The sequence below is a fragment of the Pantherophis guttatus genome, chromosome 7, assembly GCF_059756535.1.
Source record: "Pantherophis guttatus breed Tessera chromosome 7, ASM5975653v1, whole genome shotgun sequence".
Taxonomy (NCBI): domain Eukaryota; kingdom Metazoa; phylum Chordata; class Lepidosauria; order Squamata; family Colubridae; genus Pantherophis; species Pantherophis guttatus.
In genome coordinates this window covers 22,340,478-22,364,414 of record NC_142069.1, presented here as the reverse complement: position 1 = coordinate 22,364,414, position 23,937 = coordinate 22,340,478, and the positions used below count along the sequence as shown (strand labels likewise).

Below are 23,937 nucleotides of genomic sequence, written 5' to 3'. Positions count from 1 at the left end.
CTTTAGTGCCTCTTAGAGAAATTATAACACAGAGATCTGTGACTGGTGATATATGAATCTTCCTTCCCCGCATGCTGAAAAAGTACAAGAACCCAGAATCTTGCTACCTTAAATTGCCTACACGTATATGTCTCACAAGGGACACGGTGACTCAGTGGCTAAGATGCTGAGCTTGTCAATTGAAAGGTCGGCAGTTCAGCGGTTCAAATCCCTAGTGCCGCATAACAGGGTGAGCTCCCCTTACTTGTCCCAGCTTCTGCCAACCTAGCAGTTTGAAAGCACGTAAAAAATGCAAGTAGAAAAATAGGGACCACCTTTGGTGGGAAGGTAACAGTGTTCCGTGCGCCTTTGGCATTTAGTCATGCTGGCCACATGACCACGGAGACGTCTTTGGACAGCGCTGGCTCTTTGGCTTTGAAACGGAGATGAGCACTGCCCCCTAAAGTTGGGAACAACTAGCACATATGTGCAAGGGGAACCTTTACCTTTACCTTTTATATGTCTCACAAGAAAATAAAGAACCAGATGGAATTATTCTTTTATACACTTAACCTTCTTTCTAACAAATAGTATTTATCGCTTTCTGAGTTACTTGCTCTTTGGGTTAACTTTTTCTATTCCAGGTTAACACAAGAGATTTATGAGGAGCCACTCAGGAGCCTGAGTGGCGTAGGAGGCTAATGCCTCCTACTAAGGCAGCATTTAATATCCAGCTGCCTGCAATTACTGTGAGTTCAATTCTCACCAGGCTCAAGGTCGACTCAGCCTTCCATCCTTTCTAAGGTGGGTAAAATGAGGACCCGGTTTGTGGGGGCAATAAGCTGACTTTGTATAAAATATACAAAAGTATGAAGGCTATTGCTTAACGCATTGTAAGCCGCCCTTAGGGGCGGAGAAGGGCGGCATATAAAAATAAATTTAAAAATAAATAAATAAAAATGACATTTTACTTGTTTATCTTTCTTCTTTACAGCAAGTGAAACTTATTGTAATGCTCTCCTTTCCCCACAACAATCTCTTACTGAAAACGATAGGAAAATTCTAGAAGATTTGAACGTTTTAAAAGGCTTGTTTCACACATTTGCAAAACAAGCTAAAGATACTGTAGACAGTCTGCTACATAATGTTGCGACTCCATGTTTTCTTTAATGTGAGGTGAATTTCTAATTTTGAAAACACAGTCAAAACAATTGAAAGCATCAGTCAGCAGAGGCTCAATTTAGGAGACTTAAAGGGGTCAAAAGTTGTTAAAAATGGTGGTTGAGGTCCTCCCCTAACAGTTATAGACACAGGTATTGAAGTCTGGACTTTCCTCATACAGACCACGGGCTTGGCTTCCAGTCTAAGAGTCAATCTTAGGAAAGCCTTAACCACATTAAGATGACAACCATTCATTTTTCATTTAAACTCCACACCATTCCCATTATTTCCTAGGTTAGCTACACTATTCTTAGCATACATTCATCAACTGTTAATAACAGCTCATACATAAGAAAAGGCACTTACCCGGCAATTAAAGGAACCCTGTAGAAATGGACTGATGCAGGATTATTTAATCCACGGAACAATGCTGAGATGACTTTTGTTTAAGTCATCTCTAACGGCAAGAATGGGCAAAAACATCAAACTTCAGACGTCCCTAATTTAGCAAAGAGTTAAAAAGAATCTTAACTTCTTTAGAAAAATAAGCAAGGAATGTGAAAGCATTAAGCAGTGTAGATAAGTAGGATCACAGAGCTGTTGAATAATAAGAACTGGTAAACTAAAAGCCAGACACAAGTCCCTTAGCAAAAAAACAAAACAAAACCACACACTTTTTAGGTACACATTCAACTTTGGAACCAGTTGGAGTCCTTCAGGAATTTATCAGAAGCTTAACATAATTATCAGTTTGGATTTTAATTATTAGAATGACTGTGTGTTCAGCTTTAAAAGGTAGTTTTCTTTGTAAAGAGTCATCAAAGGAAAATCCTCTAGTTGAAGTCTATTCTAACTGAACGTTACTCTGTCAAAGTTCGATATAAAGAATCACACACACACAAAAAAAGGATAAAGGTTGCTATCAAAAGCTAGCACATTTTGATCTCAGCTGGCAAACTAAAAAAGACTTTTGTTTCTACTAAATTTGTACTGATGTTTTCTAAAAATTTATCAACCTGTATAAAGAATCATAGGGAAATGTTATGGAAATCACTATATCTTTTTAAGTTCTGCGTATCACTTTTTTCCAGTGATGGAAAACTGCCAAGCTATCGTTAACAGTAGATAAATAAAAGCGAATAACAAAGAAGCTTTTCACGAAAATAACTGGACTTTCCATGAAGAGAAAGTAACAGTGGAGCATCCTAGTAGAAATAAGGAAGCCCATTCTTCCATGAATACCCACTAAACTCTGTACACTCAGAGCACTTTTTTCATAATGAATATAGACAATAACCTGTTGAGATATTTCTGATTTAGCCCAGTGCAACCCTCAAAGCCAACCTTCCCAAACACTGTCCTAGATAAATAGTGAATGCAAGGCTATGCTGGTTCAGAATTCTGGAAACTATATCTGAAATGGACTTCATTGGGGAAGGTTTGTTGAAGCTGTTACATTAAATCCTAGAGCAGAGGTCTTCAAACTTGGCAGCTTTAAGACTTGTGGACTTCAACTCCCAGAATTCTCTAGCCAGCTATGCTTAAAGTCTTAAAGCTGCCAAGTTTGAAGACCTCTGTCCTAGAGTCTTTCTATAAAACAGGTGAAACAAATCCAGTTGCATGTAGAAGCTAACAGTCCAATCCTCATCTTGGCTGGCAGAACTTTAACCAAGAAAGCCATCATTCTATAATGGCGCACATCTCTATCCTACTGATGAACATATATGAGGGATTCTCATCTTGTAGAGAAAATAGGTTTCCAGGAGCAGATGTGATTTCCCAAAGACCTGAATGTAATTTTCATAGCTCCTCCATAATTTGGATTTTTAATGCCAAGAGAAAATGATTCAATATTCATAAATTCATTACTATTTATTAGTAGTAAATACATAATAGCTCATGCAACTAGTTGGTCCTAATTTTAGTTCAATTAAAATTAATCATAACCTTTTCTCTGTCCCTATCAACTTTCAAATCTTGGACCTACCAACTTATGGGGTTATAATTCATGACACATCATTCAGTGTCAGAAAATAACCATACTCCTTGTCTTTCCCAAGGCCCCTGAATTGAAGAAAAGAAGAACACACCAAAAGAACTTATAATATCGCTCCCAATATCCTGAATAAGAACCCATCATTCTTAGCATAATTGGTTCTAAAAGGTAAAAGGTAAAGGTTCCCCTCACACATATGTGCTAGTCGTTCCCAACTCTAGGGGGCAATGCTCATCTCTGTTTCAAAGCTGAAGAGCCAGGACTGTCCGAAGATGTCTCGTGGTCATGTGGCCGGCATGACTAAATGCCAAAGGCACACGGAACACTGTTACCTCCCCACCAAGGTGGTCCCTATTTTTCTACTTGCATTTTTTATGTGCTTTCAAACTGCTAGGTTGGCAGAAGCTGGGACAAGTGACAGGAGCTCACCCCGTTATGCAGCACTAGGGATTCGAACTGCTGAACTGCCAACCTTTCGATCAACAAGGTCAGCATCTTAGCCACTGAGTCACCGCGTCCCTCTTTGGTTCTACTGTGGAATTATTGGTTCTACTGTTGAATTATTCTTATTATTGAGATTTTTTTAAAAAAAAATCATGGAAATAAAAACTGCCTTCCTGCAAAACAAGAAAGATAGGAATGAAAATTATTAAAACTTAAATAAGAAACTGATCTGTCTCTTTCAGAAGAAAGATTTGATGATTCAAAAGACTTCAGAACCCCAACATTTTGCTTGTTTTGTTTATTTCAACATTCAGCCAACCAATCCTGTTATTTTGAGGAATTCAAGGAGAGGGGAGGGGACGGGACCCAGCATGCTGATGCCTCTTGGCCAGTTCCTTCTGTGAACAGCAGGATCTGTTTCAGATATTCCCAAAGAGATCTCCCTTTTTCCCATACGAATCTCATGACCCTCCATTTTGATGGTAACAAATGAAAAATAAGCAAGCCCTTTTCCACGAAAGGACAAGGAGCGGTTTTTGTCTCATCCTGCCACTGTTTTTTTAGCTGTGTTGACAAAAACAAAAATAAAGGCCAGCATTCTGTAGGGGTCCAATATTGTAGCAAACAACAACTTCCCAGCAATTTTTATTCCGTTAACTATTTCAGCTCCAGTAATTAGCATTAGTATTTCTCATATGAGCAAGACGCCAGGAGTGCTCCCGCAAGCTTTCCTAAGTCCTAAGATGCCCGTGGCTCTGTTTAGAAACAAAACACCAACCTCATCGTTGGCTTACACGACTTTCAAAGTAGGTAAGACTCTTACTGCAAAGAATGTGTCTATCGATAGCAAACAACAAGAGGATTGCAACAGAGCTTTCGTACTCGAAGGCACTTTACCAAATGCTAAAAATAGAGTGGAAGGAAAGTAGCTGCCTTGTAACTCTGTTCAGTTTGCTTGGAGAAGTCAAGAGCAGATTTTATTTATTTTTATTTATTTTATTTTTATTTATTTTATATCCAATTTATATACCGCCCTTCTCCCTGAGGACTCAGGGCGGTGTACAGCCGAATAAAAACATAAATTACAAACATTAAAATAGTATTAAATATATATATATAAATTTGGCCCCGTAATTTAAGAACAATAACAAACCCATTTAAAACATTTAAAAAATTAAGAAAAAAGTTAAACCAGCCCGGCTTGCTGAAAAAAGAAGGTTTTAAGGGCACGGCGGAAGGCACTGAGGTCTTGGATTCTCCTTATCTCTGGGGGCAGTTGGTTCCAGAGGGTGGGTGCCCCCACAGACAAGGCCCTCCCCCTGGGGGTCACCAGCCTACATTGTTTGGCTGATGGCACCCCGAGGAGGCCCTCTCTGTGGGAGCGCACGGGTCGATGGGAGGCCATCGGTAGCTGCAGGCGGTCTCGAAGATCTCAGAGATTGTGGTGAAGATTTTATTAATTGGTATTTTTATCAAAGCAAAAAAAAAAAAACCCAGACTGTTCAGAGGCTCACAAATTCAAATTCAAACCTTTATTGTCAGAGTACGACATGTGTACTATGAGATTGGCTGAGCCTCCCTTAGCTCACAATACTGAAAAAGTTAGACAATACAATGTGACCTCCCGATTAAGCACCCATCCCCCAAATGTCGCACACCCCCAAATCAAATATACAGTTTGAGCACTGCCAAAAAAAAAATAAATCATCAAATCCTTTGACGCCTTAGTGGTTATCCTGCTTTTCACAGCCCATATTTGCTAGCCCTGTTTGGGTTTCCTTGCATGCGGGCTTTGTAAAGTGACACTGCAAGAGCTCTTACATTCCTCAGGCAAATAAAACAAAAATCTACACAGCCATAAAGAAAAAAAGAAAAAGTTTATTTTTTAAAAAAATCTCCTTGCAGCTTCCGTTATTACTGTATCAGCTTTGCAGATGACATTCAAACACAATTCCAATCGCAAGCAGGTTTATGAAATAGGAGTATCCGGGAATTGACAGAGTTTTAACCCACCCACCCCCAAAAATATATTTTCATATGGATTGTGATTTTCTAGCTAAGGATGCCTGCCTATTGCCCATAAAAGTAGCTTTTTTCTCAGCCATTATATCAGCTTCATCTGCAGAATTTCACTACAGGTTTTCCCAGCACCAGGACATGCATTATCAAGTGACAATTAAAGGAACATTTTAAAACAAAAAAGATGGTAGCCCTATCCCTGGCTTTTCTCTAACCTTCTGACAAATTCTGCTTCTATGCTATCTATTCAAGAGGCTTCTCTAGCTTTCCCAATCTATAATCTGATTATTATAAACCCCAGTCAACATGACCAGCTGAACATCCTGGGAATTGTAACCCAACACTTCTGGAGAGCGAATCTGATGTCTTTATGCCTAAAAGTTATTTCTTTCAGAATGTCCAAGTTACTCACTTGTCTTTGCAGATGTCCAGCCACTAATTTGTGAGAGCACATTAATTCTCCTCCAGGACCAAGAACAGAGCTCTACTGGATGCTTTCTCTGTTGTTGGGCTTTTAGCTCAGCTGTTATCTATTTATTAAAAAAAAAAAATAAGCCAAAAGGACAAGTAGCAGTTGAACAAACATATTTTCTTTTTAACTCTGAAGTTGCTATCATCATCATCATCTTCTCTGAATTATTAATCAATTAAAGTTCAAATATATATAGTTATATAGTAAAGTTTATATAGAGAGAGGGGGGAGGGAGAGAGAGGGAGGGAGGGAGAGAGGGAGAGAGAGAGAAAGAGAGAGGGAGGGAGGGAGAGAGAGAACATTTATTCCCGATATGCCAGAAAATTTAAGACAAATGCGTATATTTCTCCTTATGATTAGATAATTTAGACTGGAATAATCTTTGCTTACTCCTGTTAGTGCACCAGAATACTGTTGGGCTTTCTTATTATCCTATTCTTTCATCATTAATGAAAGTACCCAAATAGGATGTCTATTTCTGTGCACAATGCTGAATATTATTCATTTACACCAGTTTTCAAAGGCAAGACAAATTGTTCCCTGTTATGACTTTTTAAAATTTAAAAAGAAAGCCCTCTCAGAATAACTAGAAAAAGAAAGTAAAACTTTCCCGCCAGACAAAGTGGCAGCAGTTAGTAGCTAAACCAAATCAAAACTAAATAAATAGGAACACTGATTAAAGAAGGTTTGGTGCCTGTGAGTAAATATAATGTCTATCGCCATCTAAACTTTGGCATATTTGGGGAACAGGCATCAAGCCAGATTTGTCTTCCTTGTGCTTGACATATGATCTTTCCAAAGCTAATGAGATCAACACTTTTAGAAACAAAATTCTGCTGTCAGGAACATAGAAATAAGCCTTACTCTCTATTATATCATAAGACCATCTAGCTGTGTATTGTTTTAGATTGATTCATCGCCAGTTATCAGGTGTGATTTTTCTGCTATACCTGGAAATCCCAGGCATTCCACCTAGGATCTCCTTCATACAAGGCATATGAGCTACAGACTCCTCAAAGAATCTTGTGGATTCTTGATTGAATTCATTAGTACAGGCTGCTAGTAAGAATTACTGTAACTTTCCACACCACAGTGGTGCCTTTGAGAAACTCTTAGTAAGAACAGTAAGGGGAGGCTGTTGTTAATTACTCTTTATTCCCCCCCCCCATTTTCATTATAAATCTATCTTTTCAAACATAATCACATTATGCTTTCAGAACATTTTATGACTATCCGTGAATAACCTTTTGTGATCAATGAGAATTGATCAGTAATGGTTTGATAGGTGATGGAAGTAGAACGAAGAGTCATAATATTAGCAAAACACAGCCAGATTAACACCAAAGACATAGGATAGATCAGGGGTGTCAAACTCAATTTCATTGAGGGCCACATCAGGGTTGTATTTGATGTCATGGGGCTGGGTGGGCATGCCCAGGTGGGCATGGCCATGGTGTGCATAGCCAGCTCAACGTCACTCGTGTTGGGGGCACCTGTGGTGGTCCGGGAGGTGCTGGGGGGGATCCACTTTTGCTAGTAGTTTGTTTTGCTAGCACTCTGCCAGCAAAAATTGAACTCGGGACCTCCACACACACACACACACACACACACGGGGCTCCATTTCTGGCTGTGATGGCCTCCTGCAGCCCTCTGTCAGCGAAAAAGGCCACCATGTGCGGCCCTCCTGAGCTCTATTTCCGCTGGCAGAGGCACCATGGGCTGGTCCTTCACTGTTTCCAGGGCAGCCCCACAGGCCAGATCTAAGCACCCCATGGGCCAGATCCAGCCTGCGGGCCTTGAGTTTGACACCCCTGGAATAGATGAATGTTTCTCAACCTTGGCAACTTGAAGTTGTGTGGACTTCAACTGGCAGGGGAATTCTGGGAGTTGAAGCCCATACAACTTTAAATTACCAAGGTTGAGAAACATTGGGATAGACTATTACTCTTCCCTAACCTACAGTGCCTTGATTTTGTTCCTTTGTTTTACTATGAAAGAAAGTGGGGGGGCTCTTAATAATTTTCTAGATTAACACAAAATGGAGATAAGATTTAGAAACAGGCTGTGTTCATTAATCACCAACTTGGAAAAAGTATATGGACTAGAGTTTGTAGGAGTTGAAATCCAACATTTTGAGAAGGCACCTCGACAACAAGAACAGACTTCAATTAGCCAGTTAAAGTTTGGATGTGAATCTCCTATTGTTCCCAGATAGCTTGCCAGGTTCCAAAGGTGAATGTCCAGAATACAGACACTGTATAGAGTGGACACAGTAGGTCAGAGTTCATTTCAGCCTCAGGCATCTATTTGCCCTGGCAGACTTGAATAAGCAATGTTTGGATTTAATCACTATGCTCAAACTACAGGTAGTCCTCGACTTACAGCAGCTCACTTCAAAGTTCCAAGTTACAACAGCACTGAAAAAAGTGGCTTATGACCATTTTTCACACGTTCCAGCTGCTCAGTCGTCCCACGATCAAAATTCAGACACTTGGCAACTGATTCATATTTATGATGGTTGCAGTGTTCCAGCAGGGTCTGACAAGTAAAGTCAATGGGGAAAACAGATTCACTTAACAACCATGTTACTGTTGTGACGCAGGCCCAGGTAGGTATTATCAGATGCAATCAGTTCAAAAACAAACAGACTTTATTAGAACAGCTGAGAATTAACTCATTCTCAGCATAGTCCAAATTAATTCAAAACAAATTCTTCATAACACAATTCTTCAGCCTTATCACCAACTTTGGTCTAATTAGGCAACCTGCCAAAGGCTTTTCTTGGCAAAAGTTCAGGAGCAGAAGACGCCAACAGGAAATAAATGCAGCAAGACAAGAAAAAAATCTATCAATGTTGTTTTCTGACAAAGAGCCCAAGAGCTGTTGCTGGTCTTTTAAGCCTTATGGGAGGAGCCAATCATCTCTTGGCCTTACTCCCAAGTCATCCTTTTTGTTTTAGCTGCTCTTGCCTTCTGGCAGCTCTTCTCGTGTGTGCACTAGGAACAGGCTCCTCCTGTTCCTCTGCCTCTCTAATGTCAGCCTCTAGAGGCTCCGGAGTCCACACATCACTCCCTGATGGCCCTGGCCCCATCTCTGCCTCCGATGCAGAGCCCTCATCCGGGCCTCATCCGACTCCGCTGCCAGCTCCGCAGGCTGCTGGCGGACCACAACAGTTACTCATTTAACAACTGCAATGATTCACTTAACAAAGTGAATCATTGGCAAGCAAAGTCGTAAATTGGGGGCAAAAGTCACTGAACAAATTTCTCATTTAGCAACATAAATTTTGGGCTCAATTGTGGTTGTATGTCGAGGACTACCTGTAAAAGCCTCCTAGCAACAAAAACTAGAAAACCTTCAAGAAAATGAGATGTCTCTTAGGCAGAGTCCTCCTAGCTCCTAATTAGAAGGAAGCAACCTTCAATGAAACCCCTACCACACTCACACACACTAAGTAGTCTTGAAATTTATTCATCCCCTAAAGAAGTCACCTGGCTTGCATTTCATTATTGTGGCATATGCTGGCAGAGAGCAACATTAATAATATTGTAATGATTACATTGGTAAGAATCACATTTGGAAGTTGTTTTTTAGTCAACTTTGTTCCCAGAATGGAAGGTTTTGCATATCCCCAGTAAGGGAGCATTTGGTAAGGCAAAGTAACACAGTCATAGGTCCCTAATAATAGCCTTGGGTGAGATCTACAGAAGCTTCCAAAAGCTGTTACCAAATTGTAGTTCTTAATGGAAGGAAAGGGGAAAGTATTATATATGTAATAAGAAAGTCATCATATTGGTTATATTTAATTTTTTTCCCTTGTTCCACTCATTGCATTCGCTACTTTTAAAAATGAGAATCCTGGCTTATCAGTTAAAGTCCAAGTGTGGTTTTCGGCTTAGGAGGAAAAAAAATGCACTCCACTATTATAAGGAATGTAGTGATTGAATGATTCAGGGGTTCAATTATTCAAACCATGTAATTGCTCAACTGAGAGAGCCTGGAGAAGGAACATATAATTTGTTTATAATCCATCAGTCTTTTAAATAAGCCTATAAATGTTTGTAGCCTGTAATTTAATTTAATTTTTTTTTTAACCAGCCTGCTGAGGACTAAAAGAAGACAATTAGGCAGTTCTGAATCTTCTGGCTACTAGCTGTACTTCCACATTAGTGCAGAAGATACTTCTATTCTTAAATTTTTTAGGTAGATGATAGATAGATAGATAGATAGATAGATAGATAGATAGATAGATAGATAGATAGATAGATAGATAGAGGTAGGTAGGTAGAGAGAGAGAGAGAGAGAGAGAGGGGTGGGTAGGTAGGTAGGTAGATAGATGATTGATTGATAGATAGATAGATAGATAGATAAATAGATAGATAGATAGATAGATAGATAATTTCTATTCTTAGACAATCTGCCTAGTGTTTATGCTAAATGCAAATATATCAAAGATCAATCACTCCATCAAATTCTGTAATATAAATGAGACACCTTCCTAACCTAAATACTATACTCAGAAGAGTATATTCACATAAATAACAAGGATCCTGGTAGCACCTTTTCCTACAAACAAATTTTATTAAAAGCTATAATCTTTTGTGAACTGCAACTTAGTTTTTGGCTTCTGGGCATTTTTTGCATTTCAAATGCAAAACTTGTATCTAATGATGAGAGCTGCCGCTCAAAGGAGCTTATGCCTTTCATTTAAATTTGTTAGTAGGAAACGGTGCTACTAGCCTCTGATTTTTAGTTCTGATTTTGCTAAATCAAAATTTAACGTTATTTGGATTGCAAATATCCTGCTAGCCATTGGATGGCAGAAGAAACTTTTTTTTGCTAGTATCTAGCCAATGATTGGAATTTTGCAGTCCAGCTCTGGTACTCCAAAGAGCATTCTTGCATCCCTGCATTCTTGTCACTTTTTTTTAATGCACATGTAATTAACATTTCTGAGAATCTACTTTCTTGCAACAGATGGAGACTCTTTTCCTTGTTGATTGTTGTTGTTAGCACATTTGGAGGCTACATTGAAATGTTGTTATTTGGATGATTTGTATTAATTTAATATACTAATTTTAGAGCTCTTTTTCTGTTTAATATTCATCTTTTCTTTCTACAAAAAAAAAAATCAATGGGCATTCCATTCCTATATGCAAAAAGATAATTTTTCACATTTTGTGAAAAAAGAAAAGTATACATAATTATCTATGGAGATTTCCAGTCATCCATGGTTGTCCCAAAGATGCTTTTTTCAAGAGGCAACTGGACTTTCTGGGTTTTCTTTGAAGACGTTTCACTTCTCATCCAAGAAGCTTCTTCAGCTCTGAAGAAGCTCCTCAGAGCTGAAGAAGCTTCTTGGATGAGAAGTGCAATGTCTTCAGAGAAAAACCAGAAAGCCCAGTCCAGTTGCCTCTTGAAAAAACACCTTTGGGATATACATAATTATGTAATACCTAGTTTGTTTCTGTATTGTTGCCATATTATTATTATGAACAGGCTACAGTCAATTTTGCAAATTAAAAATCTGAAAGGAGTTAAAATTCTTTACTGCAAGATAAACAACACATCGGCCAATCAGCACAACTCAGTTTCAGTATTTCTGTGTTGAAATGTAAAGGTCTTTTCAGTTAAACTTTGCTTAAGTAATGAAATATGTTGGAAAACACTTCCCTGTAAAACACTTCCTCGTAAAACTTGATGACAGTCAGAAGGTCATCATTTTAACTTCTCTATTAGATTTCAGGCCTGCTCAATCTCAGTTTTCTACAACAGCTGGACTAATGTTGCCAGGTGTCCACTATTTGAACGGACAGTCCGCTTTTTTCACATTATTTTCACTATTTTTTTTCACAAAATAGTGGACATTTTTTTTATTCAAAAGCTTTATGATGAAATTAAAATGTAATTTAATATTTTTGTAATTATATTTGATGTTTTGAATTTTAAGTAAAGTTTTGAAGTGATTATTTTAATACGTGTTAAAATGTTTGTAAGAAAATATATAATTTAATTGTATTTTTTTTTTTTTACTACTTAATCCCACCACCACCCCTGCGCTTGTCCGCTATTTTTTGGAAACAGACCTGGCAACCCTAAGCTGGACTCTTATTGACACTGAGTAAAAATGTTCCTGCTTTCCCGATCTTTGGAAATAAGGATGAATTCAAGTCTTTTCAATATCTTTTTTTTTTAAATATACTTTATTGAATTTTTCCGTTATAAAAGAAAAAATATACAATCTCTACCTCCTTCAGAGGCACAGTGTTTATACATTTTACGAAATCATACATCAAATAAACTTCATCCTTAGCTGTTCAATATTCTATGTAATATAGCTCGTACTTCAAGTGCATAACAAATCATATCCTAAAATCATGTTTTTGTCTTGTTTTTCAACCAATTGTACCAGTTTCCCCATACTTCATAATATTTAGATTTCTCCTCATTATTTATCTCACTCGTCAGTTTTGCCATTTCTGCGCACTCTAGGATTTTATTTATTAATATTTCTTCTGATGGTATGATTTTATTTTTCCAGTATTTCGCAAAAGCTAGTCTAGCCGCTGTTGTTATCTGGATTATGAGTTGAGTTTTGTTGTTGTTAAGGCCATCTCCGATTATACCCAGAAGGAAGATTTCTGGAGATAAAACTATCTCCTGTCCCGTTATTTCACATAGCCAATATCGAATTTTGGACCAGAACCTTTTGGTCTCTGGACAGGTCCACCATAAATGATAGAAGGTACCGACCGCTTTTCCACATTTCCAACACATGGCTGAGAGATTGGGAAACATTTTCGCTAATCTAGCTGGCGCTAGATACCACCTGTGTAGCATTTTCTCTGAATGTTGCCAATTTCGTCATTTTATATCAATATCTTTTTGAAGCATTTTTAAACATCAGTTTAAAAAAAATAGTAAAAGATCCAACTTAGACAGATATTGAGTTGTAGGCCCACCACAGAAAAGAGCTCCTTGTGAATGGAGAATGTGACAATAGATGACACATATTCTCTAAGATTATTCCAGTTTTGTGGAACATGGGCCCTCCAAAAAAAAATCCATTGTCCCCTAGTTGTTGACTTTATGGAAGGCCTTGAAGATATTTCTTTTGAAGCTGGCATTTCATATTTAAGTCTGATGGTGACTAAATATAGTCTTTGTTGATTAGGTTTGGATGTGTTATGCTGGGAAGAATTGATGGGCTGCTTTGGAAAGGAGTGATTTTTAAGGAATGATTGTTTTAACTTTATGTTTGATTGGGGGGTATCTTAGATTTTGACTGCTCATTCTGAGAGGAAAGTACCATAATTTCATAAAATAAGTAGAATATGGAAACAGATTCATTCTACTTACATCAACATTCAGTTGAGTGGGAGGCAAAGAATACTTTGAATCTGTATTAGATAATATAGTGTGTAAATGCCTAAGAATATAATAGTGTTTTTCCTTTTATATATTTGTGCCTTCAAAGGAGGGAGGGAGGGTGAGAGGGAAAGAGAGAGGGAGGGAGAGGGAAGGAGAGGGAGGGAGAGGGAGAGGGAGAGGGAGAGGGAGAGGGGGAGGGAGGGAGGGAGGGAGAGAGAGAGAGAGAGAGAGAGAGATTGAATTGAATTGAATTGAATTGAATTGAATTGAATTGAATTGAATTGAATTGAATGGTAGTATACATCCTCTAGTTTTTTCATTTTGCTTTGTTTTGTTGTTTGTTTTATCCACTGTCAGGAAAACTGTTCTTAGATAGTGGTAGGAAAACGAAATGAAAAATTAATTAGATTTTCCTCTCTAATCTCAAAGTTCTCTCTCTAATCTCAGAGCTAGCTAGCCAATTTATTTAACCAAAATGAAGGCAACAACACAAACAAAAAAAATTGATGACCGACATTCCCTGCCTTCTTAATAGCAACAATTTTTTAAAAATCAGTGCAAATGAACGAATAGTAAGCCATCTAGATACTTCCGGTAAAGTTGTGTTCCTCGGTTTTTGGAACAAGTCTTGCACTTTAAACACCCCAAAAAAGCTGAATTTGTTTAGAAGAAAATTTAATTTGGAAGATTAAGCTTTTTCTGAAAAACCCATGCCATGACCTATTTCACATGGCCGCTACACTTGGATTCCAAGTAATTTGTCTGATTCCTGTATTTATTTTGAAATTTCTTTTCCTCCTTCTGGACTTTGAGACTTCTCCATCTCTGTTGTTTGTGAACATACTGATATCATTAACGGAAGATACTCAGAGAATAAATAAAACAGAACTTGATGTAAATAGTAGAGCCTGAAAGGTAGGCATGAAGCTTGGATGATCCACAGATGGAAGTATTGATTGTCACAGGAAAGCACTGGGGGTGGTTGGGTTTAATAAATATTACATTCTTTTCATTACTTTATTAAGATACAAGCTGTTGTGTTGCATGATGTGGAAATAATACAATCTCCATAGCACCAACCAAGAAATCTGTTCTTCTTTCTTCTGTTATTTGAAATAACAGGATAGGTCAGCTTTGCAAAATCCCAGGAATTCAAGATAAATGTTTTTTTTTATATGCTTTTTTATTCCCATGTCCAGTTATGCCTGGTATCATCTTGAACAGGTAAGGATGCCTTGCAAACCACTCAGTGTTTTTATTGTGTCGATAAAAAACAAGAAATGAAGAATGTAATAATAAACAGAAATTGTATTATGGACACATGCACAGGATTAACTGTGTTATTTTTATTTATTTATTTTATTTTATTAATTATATTTATATACCGCCCTTCTCCCGAAGGACTCAGGGCGGTGAACAGCCATGATCAAATGCATAAATATGAAAATTAAAAACAATTTAAAACCAGATTAAATACTTTGGCCCACAATTAAAAACATCCCATTAAAATCCAATTTAAAATTTAAAACCGTCCCGGCTTGCTGGAATAACAAAGTCTTCAGGGCACGGCGGAAGGTGCGCAAGTCCGGGATCCTCCGTACCTCCGGGGGCAGCTCGTTCCAGAGGGCAGGATCCCCCACTGAGAAGCCTCTCCCCCGGGGGGTGGCCAGTTGACATTATCTGACCGACGGCACCCCGAGGAGCCCTGCCCTGTGGGAGCGTACTGGCCGGTTGGAGGCTGTCGGTAGCAGAAGGCAGTCCCATAAGTCCCCAGGTCCTAAGTCATGGAGCACTTTAAAGATGTTAATCAACACCTTGAATTGCATCCGGAAGACCACTGGGAGCCAATGCAGCTTGCGCAGGAGAGGGGTTACATGGGAGCGCCCCGCCGCTCCCATAATCAACCGCGCAGCCACATTATGGACCAGCTGGAGCCTCCGGATGCTCTTCAAAGGGAGCCCCATGTAGAGAGCATTGCAGTAGTCCAGTCGGGAAGTGACGAGGGCATGAGTGACCGTGCGCAGGGAGTCCCGATCCAGAAAGGGACGCAACTGGTGGATCAGGCGAACCTGATAAAAAGCCCCCCTGGCCACGGCCGTCATATGCTCTTCTAAAGACAGCCGCGCGTCCAGGAGGACACCCAAGTTGCGAGCCCTCTCCATGGGGGCCAATGACTTGCCCCCAATAGCCAGCGATGGCACCAGCCATTTTTGTTCATGAGTACAAGGCTGACAAGTACATTGTGGCATCATTTGATAATTTCTTATCTTCTGATGTGTGAAAAGAATTTCCTAAATAGGTATTTGCACATGCACTTAAAAAGAATTGCATTTTTGTACATTTGCAAAGTACAGCTACCCTGTTTCCCGAAAATAACACCCAACCAGAAAATAGATCCTATCATGATTTTTTCAAGATGCTTGTACTATAAGCCCTACCCTCAAAATAAGCTCCAGTTAAGACTGTCAGCCGGATGGATACATTTAGTACCATATTTCCCCCAAAATAAGACCTAACCAGAAAATAAGACCTAATGCATCTTTTGGAGCAAAAATTAATATAAGATCCGGTCTTATTTTCAGGAAAACACAGTAGTCCCAAAATTCACAAAAGAGTAGTTCAGAAACTAAATTTCAGTAGAAATGAGATTTTCTGTACAAACAATTCAGTTATCGTGTTGTTTTTATTTTTAAGAATACAGGTAGTCCTCAACTTATGACCACAATTGAGCCCAAAATTTCTGTGGTTAAGTGAGACATTTGTTAAGTGAGTTTTGCCCCATTTTACGATTTTTCTTACCACGCTTGTTAAGCGAATCACTGCAGTTGATGAAAGAGTAACCCGGTTGTTAAATGAATCTGGCTTCTCCATTGACTTTGCTTGTCAGAAGGTCACAAAAAGTGCTCACATGACCCCAGGACACAGCAACCGTCATAAATATGAGTCAGTTGGCCAAGCATCTGAATTTTGATCACATGACCATGGGGAGGCTGAAATGGTCATAAGTGTGAAAAACCTCATAAGTCACTTTTTTCAGTGCCAATGTAATTTTGAATGGTCACTTAATAAACTGAAGTTGTAAACTGAGGATTATCTATATGGATAACATTTTCCCCCTATTCCTAATGTTCATATGGCTTATCCTCAAAATGAACTGGGCACATCTTGTTAAAGATAAACCTCTGTGACCATTTTTAAAAACTGCCTACCATCCTGTTTAAATTAAGGTATGGAATTATTTTGTAATCTGACTGAAGTTTCTTGGAAATATGCCCATTATCAATAAAACTTTGGGTCAATACCCTGTCTGGGAGTTTGGCCTTGTACATACTGTAAATGAAGCCAAGGAGAGTACATAACTACCCAAACGAAATTCTTTGGATGCAAAATTGAGAATTAGGACATGCACGTGTTCATCAGCCGCTGCAGTGAAAGCACCAGCATACATTGTTCCTTAGGATTTTGGCCTCTACTTCCTATCCCACATGATACTTTTCTTTAAATATTTGTTTACTTCATGCTCCCATTATTCCACAGAATTCCCAGCCAAACTGTGCTCTTAGCTAAGTAAAGAGAAACGAAGAGAAAGAGGGATTGACAGCACAGAGTCAGAATTGCCAGACAATCAGTAACCCAAGTGGTGCCTGGAGAAAACAGAGAGGTGAAAATATGGGACTCTGCAGGAAGAGAAAAGCTTTCGTGGAGGAGAAGGAGGCTGTTTTTCTGAGGAGGAAGATCACCCTTACTCGGGCCATTGCATTGGGTGTAGGCACCATGGTGGGCAGTGGGATCTTCATTTCTCCTAAAGGGGTATTGCAAAACTCAGGCAATGTAGGGGTCTCCTTACTTGTATGGCTCGCTTGTGGGATTCTTTCTCTGTTTGGTGAGTTGTGTAGCTTTCTTTTTTTTAAAAAAAAATGTTGATTTTTACATCCTGAGAAACTCAAAATATTAAAAGGTAGCTAGATGATAGATGAGGGACATAGATGTGTGTGTGAGAGAGAGATGAGATGATGATAGATAATAGATAGATAGATAGATAGATAGATAGATAGATAGATAGATAGATAGATATGATATGATAGATATAGATGATAGCAGTGGTGGGTTTCTACTGGTTCACCTCGGTTCAGGCGAATTGGTAGCAGCAGCAGCGGGAAGCTCCGCTCAGCCATCATCATGGACACTCTGTGCATGCACAGAAGGTTCTGCGCATGCACAGAAGTGCCACGAGCGAGCGAAGCACACACACGCACGCACATGCTCACAGTTCCGAACCGGTAGCAATGGTAAGTGAAACTCAATACTGGATGATAGATATAGATGAGAGATAGATGAGAGAGAGAGAGAGGAGAGAGAGAGAGAAAGAGATAGAAAGAGAAATAGAGGTAGATAATGATAGATAGAGATAGATAATGATCGGTAGAGATGATAGATAAATAAATAGATAGATAGATGGATGGATAGATAGATAGATAGATAGATAGATAGATAGGAGAGAGAAATAGATAGAGATGATAGATAGAGATAGATAATGATAGGTAATTATAGGTAGAGATGATAGATGATAAATTCCTTAAAAAAATGAAATGGGAAGAGGGAGAATCTAATATTTGAGCTGACGTGGAATATGTGGCTCAGTGATGGAATGCTGCTCGTTTAACAACCGGTTTGGTGAGTGCGTGTTTTGCGCGCACACATGTGCTTTGCATTCGCACGTGCCTAAGGTGGTTGCACCCAGCACTGAAAATGGAGCATTTAGAAGCTCAGCTGCTTACCTTCCAGGTCAGCAACGGTAAGTAGAACAGCGGGGAGGGGGGGCAATCAGCTGTGCTGCGTGATTGAGATGAGCTACAAAGCAGGAAATAAAGGACAGGATAGAGCGGGGGCAGGTGGGCAGGGTCTACTGATCATCGGCATTACCGGTTCGCCCGAACTGGTCTGAACCGGCTGAATTCTATCTCTGACCAGGCCGCTGATCCCCATTTGTGTGGTTCTTCTTCTTTTTTAAAAAATCACACATTGCTAGGTATCCCTTCAAATAAAAGGACATGTTCCAATAGAAACTTATCCTGTGAAAAGTAAAGCAGATGGCCAGCCTATACACCTGTTAGTAAGTCAGACTGCAGTTTGGTGTAGCCTTCTAAAATTGCACACAGTGCACCTGGCATAACAATGCTTCAGAGTACTGTATAACATTTTCACAAGTAGCTGAAAGGGTAGTCCTTGAGCCCAACATTTCTGTTTCCAAACAAGACAGTTGTTAAGTGAGTTTCTCCACCCCCCCACCCCCATTTTATGACCTTTCTCTCCACAGCTGTTAACTGAATCACTGCCGTTGTTAAGTTAGTAACACCGTTGTTAAGTGAATCTGGCTTCCCCATTGACTTTGCTTGTCAGAAGGTCCTTAATAGGTGATCATATGACTCTGAGACACTGAAACTGTCATAAGTATGAACCAGTTGCCAAGTATTTGAATTTTGATCACATGACAATGCAGATGCCGCAACAGCCATAAGTGTGAAAAACAGTCATGAGTCACTTTTTTCAGTGCCATTATATCTTTGAATAGCCACTAAACAAATGGTTGTAAGTCGAGGGCTACCTGTAAAGCATGTGGACTCTCTAATACAGGTCTCCTCGTACACCATGCCCTGCCCAAATCTTTCAGTTCTGGCAGCTACAAAAATATACCTTGGAATCTACTTACAGCCTTCCAGCAAGGTATTTTCTGTCTAAATAGGATGCAGAACATGGATGAAAGAATAGGAGATACCCTTTTATATTAGAACACATTTTGAATCCTTTTTAATATCTATTTTGTCATCATGTACCATATTCTTTTTTATGATGGTTTAAGCCAGTGATAGCTAACCTTTTTGCCATCGCGTGCCAAAAGCGGGGGGAGTGTGGGGTGGGGTCACGCACGTGTGTGCCCATACCCATAATTCTATACGCCCCGCCCCCTGTGCATGCATGCGCAACCACCACCACCCGCCCACCACCCGCCCTCCCCCCGCTTTTGGCACGCAATGGTATGGTGGGCCCGGTAGGCCTGTTTTTTGCTCTCCCCAGGCTCCAGAGCCTTTCCTGGAGCCTGGGGAGGGCAAAAACGGCCTTCCCCACAGGTCCTCCAGAGGCAGGAGACAGCTTGTTTCCCTACTTTCGGTGGGTCCGGAAGGCCCGAAAATCAGCTGGCTGGCATGTGCATGCGTGCCGGAGCTGAGCTTGCATGCCCACCGATATGGCTCCGCGTACCACCTGTGGCATGCGTGCCATAGGTTCGCCATCACGGGTTTAAGCTTTGGAGTGGCTAGGGAACAAATAGCAAAAGAGACTAGAAAACTATTTTAAATAAAATGACTGAGCTGAAGATCTCCAGGTAAAAAGCCCCCTCCCTCCCGAGCAATCTTGTGTCATTCCTTTTGATTTGATTCAAACTATTTCATAGTTGTTGATGCACAGATAAATGTTTGCACCATTTGAGGTGCCTCCAACTCTTTGGGGAGAGGGGGGAAATATATTCACAGTGATAATTACTGCATCTTTCCAGAAATCAATTTCATCTCATTGTGTTCGCTTACTTATTCACTTGGGTGAAAATTACTGTCCAATCTTTTCTGGTCCAAGGGTCACTTTTGCTCTTTTAATAGTTTACGGGTGAATCATTTCCCAAACTGGGATGCTGATAAATTCTAAACCACCAAATAAATAAAATAAAAACCGAGAGACTATCTCAGGGCCAAAATACCCTCTGAATTGGATTTCATTTACTTTGAAATACAACAAATGATTAAGGATTACTTCCCAGTTGTTTTATATCACTCTGTGTTACGTTAAACATTACAGGTACTAATAGTTTCAATACAAGTTTAAAATGTGGCAGTGGTGAGCAAGTTAAGGTGTTAGGAGGACCAAATATGGCTCATTATGGCCCCAAATGTCCACATTACCTGTGGAGAAAGACCTATTGAGTTCAGTGGAGCTTTGTCCCAGGACGATGGATATGACTTACAACTCTTTTTTTTTTTTTGGTTGAATTCCAGGTGCTCTGTCCTATGCAGATCTCGGAACATGTATTACGAAGTCAGGCGGGCATTATATTTATCTTTTAGAGACTCTAGGACCATTGCCGGCTTTCCTCCGATTGTGGGCTGAATTTATTATGATACGGTAAGGACGGCTTTTCTTTCCCTTGCTTGTCTAAAAAGGAAGGAACACCAGATGATGGGAAGATTTATTGGGAGCTTTGTCTCTTTAAACCTCTCAATGGGGCATGTTCCAGCTGTGTTTTTAAAGGCAGACAGCTGGTGAATGGAGCACCACTGAGATCTAACAAATGTTTGGAAGGAGGAGGGGGGAAGCATCTGAGAATGACAAGGAACAGTGGGGGAAAAGGAAGAATGGAAGCAATAATAGAGAAAGCTCTAGGGAGACTCCAGATCAAAAACAATCACAAACCGAAGAGACCTCTCCGTTTCAGTCGTAAGATGGATGGTTTTCTTCATTTCTTACAGGGCAGATACCACTGCCCTGCTTGCGATAAACTAAAAGTCTGCTTCTCTGGCTCTAAAAAAATCAATTTGGGATTGATTGAATGACATTGTCCTCCCTCTCCAAGCCAGATCACTCCTCGATCAACTGAACTGTCTTCCAGGGAACATCTGGGAGTTTACAGACTTGAAAGAGATTCCAGCAGCTGGTGGATGACAAGTCATCTATAGAGTAGATCCACTCCTTAAAAAAAGATGGCGATTGTGGTGTTGCATCAAAACTTTAGCTTTTTTTCTATGTAACATATATAAAAATGGATGGAGGTATAATCCCAAGAGTCAAGAGTGATCTTGACTCTTTTGACCATATACTATGGACAATTGTGCTCCTTTTCTTTTTGTTATTATGTTATCATAAAGATCATAAGCCAGAAGAATGTGAAGAGGATAGCACACATTGTAAAAAAAACTATCATTAATATGTTAACATTATTAGTCTGTTATGATTTGTAACATTGTACTGATAATTTAGCATGTTGGCTGAAGCTAATGACTTGGACTTTGCATTTAGTTATGTGATTTATCTACTGACTGAAACCTGCTAGGCTCTAGGTAGCTTATAGAATTCACAATGTAAACTACAAAAGCAATATTTAAACATTAAATGATATAGTATTTTTAATTTAAATATTATGAACAACAAAAAATGACTAAAACCAGAAGTGGCTTATTCCACTGTAACTGAACCAAGCCATGACTTGGAGTAAGGTGTGGACCAAGTCGACTATTTTGATTAAATGATAAACTTTGGTCTGCCACACATTAGAAGTAGACATTTCTCATTGTCTCATTCTTCTTATAGAGGAGAAAGGATGAGAAAGACTTGAGTTCTCCTCATGTTCTACCCAGTCTTCCAGATGAATATTTCTGAAAGCAGACACTATTTTCACTTCATTTCACTTGCGGGTTTTTCACAAGTGAAAATCCACAAGCCCTCAACAGAAGCAAAGATGAGAGAAGCCAACAAAAAAGTGAAATATTTGTATCTGATATTCTGTCATTTCTAATTTTTATATTCCAGCCCTGCAAATATAGCTGTGGTGTCTCTGGCATTTGGTCGATACCTCATTGAGCCTTTCTTTGCTTCTTGCCATGTCCCTCCTCTGGCTGTGAAATTGGTCACAATGGCAGGAATTAGTGAGTATCAGTGAATGCAAGATCAAAGTACTTATAGTTTATTATCAATAAATGAGTATTTACTACCCAGTCTTTAGTATCAATGGGTTTTTTTTTTTTTGTAAGTATCTTTGCTCTGAAGTAAGATAAACAACTGGAAGATTTAATAGCTACCTACTGCAGAATGATTCTGATCAAATCTATGAAGCTAGATTTAACAGGAATAGTTGATGTACAGGAATAGTTGATGAACACAGAATTCAAAACTTGTTAAGTTGATGTCCCACTTTTTATTTCTAACATGTAATCAGGGTACAGCAGAGTGAAAATGCTGTAGCAATGATTAGTACAAACTTAGCTCATTTATTTATAATCTATGGGTTAACACACATGATAAACAATATAGCATACCAGACATATCAAACATGATATGGTTTGTTTGGTTTTGGTGAAAACAGGCTTTGGCAATTTGTAAACCAGGTTTTCTCCTTCATGTTTTATCTGTATTCAACCAATAGTGGTTTGTTCAACCAGATATCATTTAGCCTGATTTGTGAACTCGGTAATTTTTCTCAGTCCTCAGGATTTTTCTCAACCCTAGTTGTTGGGTGAAGGGTTGTGGTTTATCCAGATGTTCATATATTTTTTTCTTTTATTGTTTTCTTCTCTTTTAAAGTACAAGCTGCCTATTATCACTCTGAAATCAGGCAGCCTCTAAATATAATAAATAAAAAGAAATATAAATCCCTTTGTTAATAGAAATATCTATCATTTTCCCAGATATCAATAAGTTCATGCAGATGCTTCAAACTGTGCAATCTCTCAAATATTCAGAATTGTCATATGATTTTCATAAACTCATTCCATCCACACACATAACCGGGTATATTTCAATAACACATTAGAACCAAATTCACCCAGCTAATTTATTCAAGGATGCAATTACTTTTTGTTCAGCCCCAATATCAGAACCCTATTTAATTTATAAGCCAACATTTTTATGATTATATGAGCCCTGGTGGTGCAGTGGTTAGAATGCAGTATTGCAGGCTAACTGTGCCCACAATCTGGAGTTTGATCCTGACGGGGCTCAAAATTGACTCAGCCTTCCATCCTTTCAAGGTAAAATGAGGCCTCAGATTGTTGGGGGTAATATGCTGATTTAGCAAACCTCCCAGAGAGTGCTGTAAAGCTCTATGGGGTGGTAAATAAATCTAAATGCTATTGCTAGTTAGAATAGAATAGAATAGAATAGAATAGAATAGAATAGAATAGAATAGAATAGAATAGAATAGAATAGAATAGAATAGAACAGAACAGAACAGAACAGAATATAATTCTTTATTGGCCAAATATGATTGGACACACAAGGAATTTGTCTTTGATGTATATGCTTTCAGTGTACATAAGGAGTATAAAATATATTCATCAAAAATAAAAAGATACAACACTTAGTGATAGTCAAGGTTACTAATGAACTATTAAATCGTACTAAGAAACAAATAAAAACAATATAAATTGAAAGATACAAGCAAAATGGTTATAGTAATAAGTGGGAAGAGATAGATACTAGTAAGGAAGAGAAGAATAATAGTAATGCAGTCTTCGTAAATTATTTGACAGTGTTGTGAAAATTAGTTGTTAAGCAGAGTGATGGCATTTGGGAAAAAACTGTCCTTGTGTCTAGTTATTCTGGTGTGCAGTGCCCTATAGTGTCTTTTTGAGGATAGAAGTTGAAACAATTTTTGTCCAGGATGTGAGGGGTCTGTAGATATTTTCACAGCCCTCTTTTTGACTTGTGCAATAAACAGATCCTCAATGGAAGG

General features: G+C 39.0%; 2 protein-coding genes across 5 annotated transcripts in view; one reads left to right on the top strand and one right to left on the bottom strand.

Annotated features, from left to right (window-relative positions):
- Nucleotides 1-6,676, bottom strand: part of LOC117655402 (cystine/glutamate transporter-like) — a 37,543-nt gene extending 30,867 nt beyond the window's left edge. Inside the window, exons 1-3 of one of the 3 annotated variants that reach the window (XM_034402819.2) lie at nucleotides 6,462-6,676; nucleotides 6,012-6,129; nucleotides 1,507-1,639 (exon numbers count right to left, since the gene is read on the bottom strand). Coding sequence is in view for 1 of the 3 variants with exons in the window: in XM_034402818.2 (XP_034258709.1) it covers nucleotides 6,012-6,053 (42 nt within the window). In the remaining 2 variants the exon portion in view is untranslated. Of the gene's footprint in view, nucleotides 1-1,506; nucleotides 1,780-6,011; nucleotides 6,130-6,461 lie in introns of those variants that run through there. The other 2 variants (XM_034402818.2, XM_060694520.2) reach the window with 2 other exon arrangements.
- Nucleotides 6,677-17,052: 10,376 nt separating this feature from the next.
- LOC117655648 (cystine/glutamate transporter-like) overlaps nucleotides 17,053-23,937 on the top strand; it is a 29,543-nt gene continuing 22,658 nt past the window's right edge. Inside the window, exons 1-3 of one of the 2 annotated variants that reach the window (XM_060694519.2) lie at nucleotides 17,053-17,325; nucleotides 20,489-20,615; nucleotides 22,017-22,132. In XM_060694519.2, the coding sequence (XP_060550502.2) occupies nucleotides 17,112-17,325; nucleotides 20,489-20,615; nucleotides 22,017-22,132 (457 nt within the window). In that variant the 5' untranslated portion in view covers nucleotides 17,053-17,111. Of the gene's footprint in view, nucleotides 17,326-20,488; nucleotides 20,616-20,770; nucleotides 20,928-22,016; nucleotides 22,133-23,937 lie in introns of those variants that run through there. The other variant, XM_087873751.1, reaches the window with a different exon arrangement.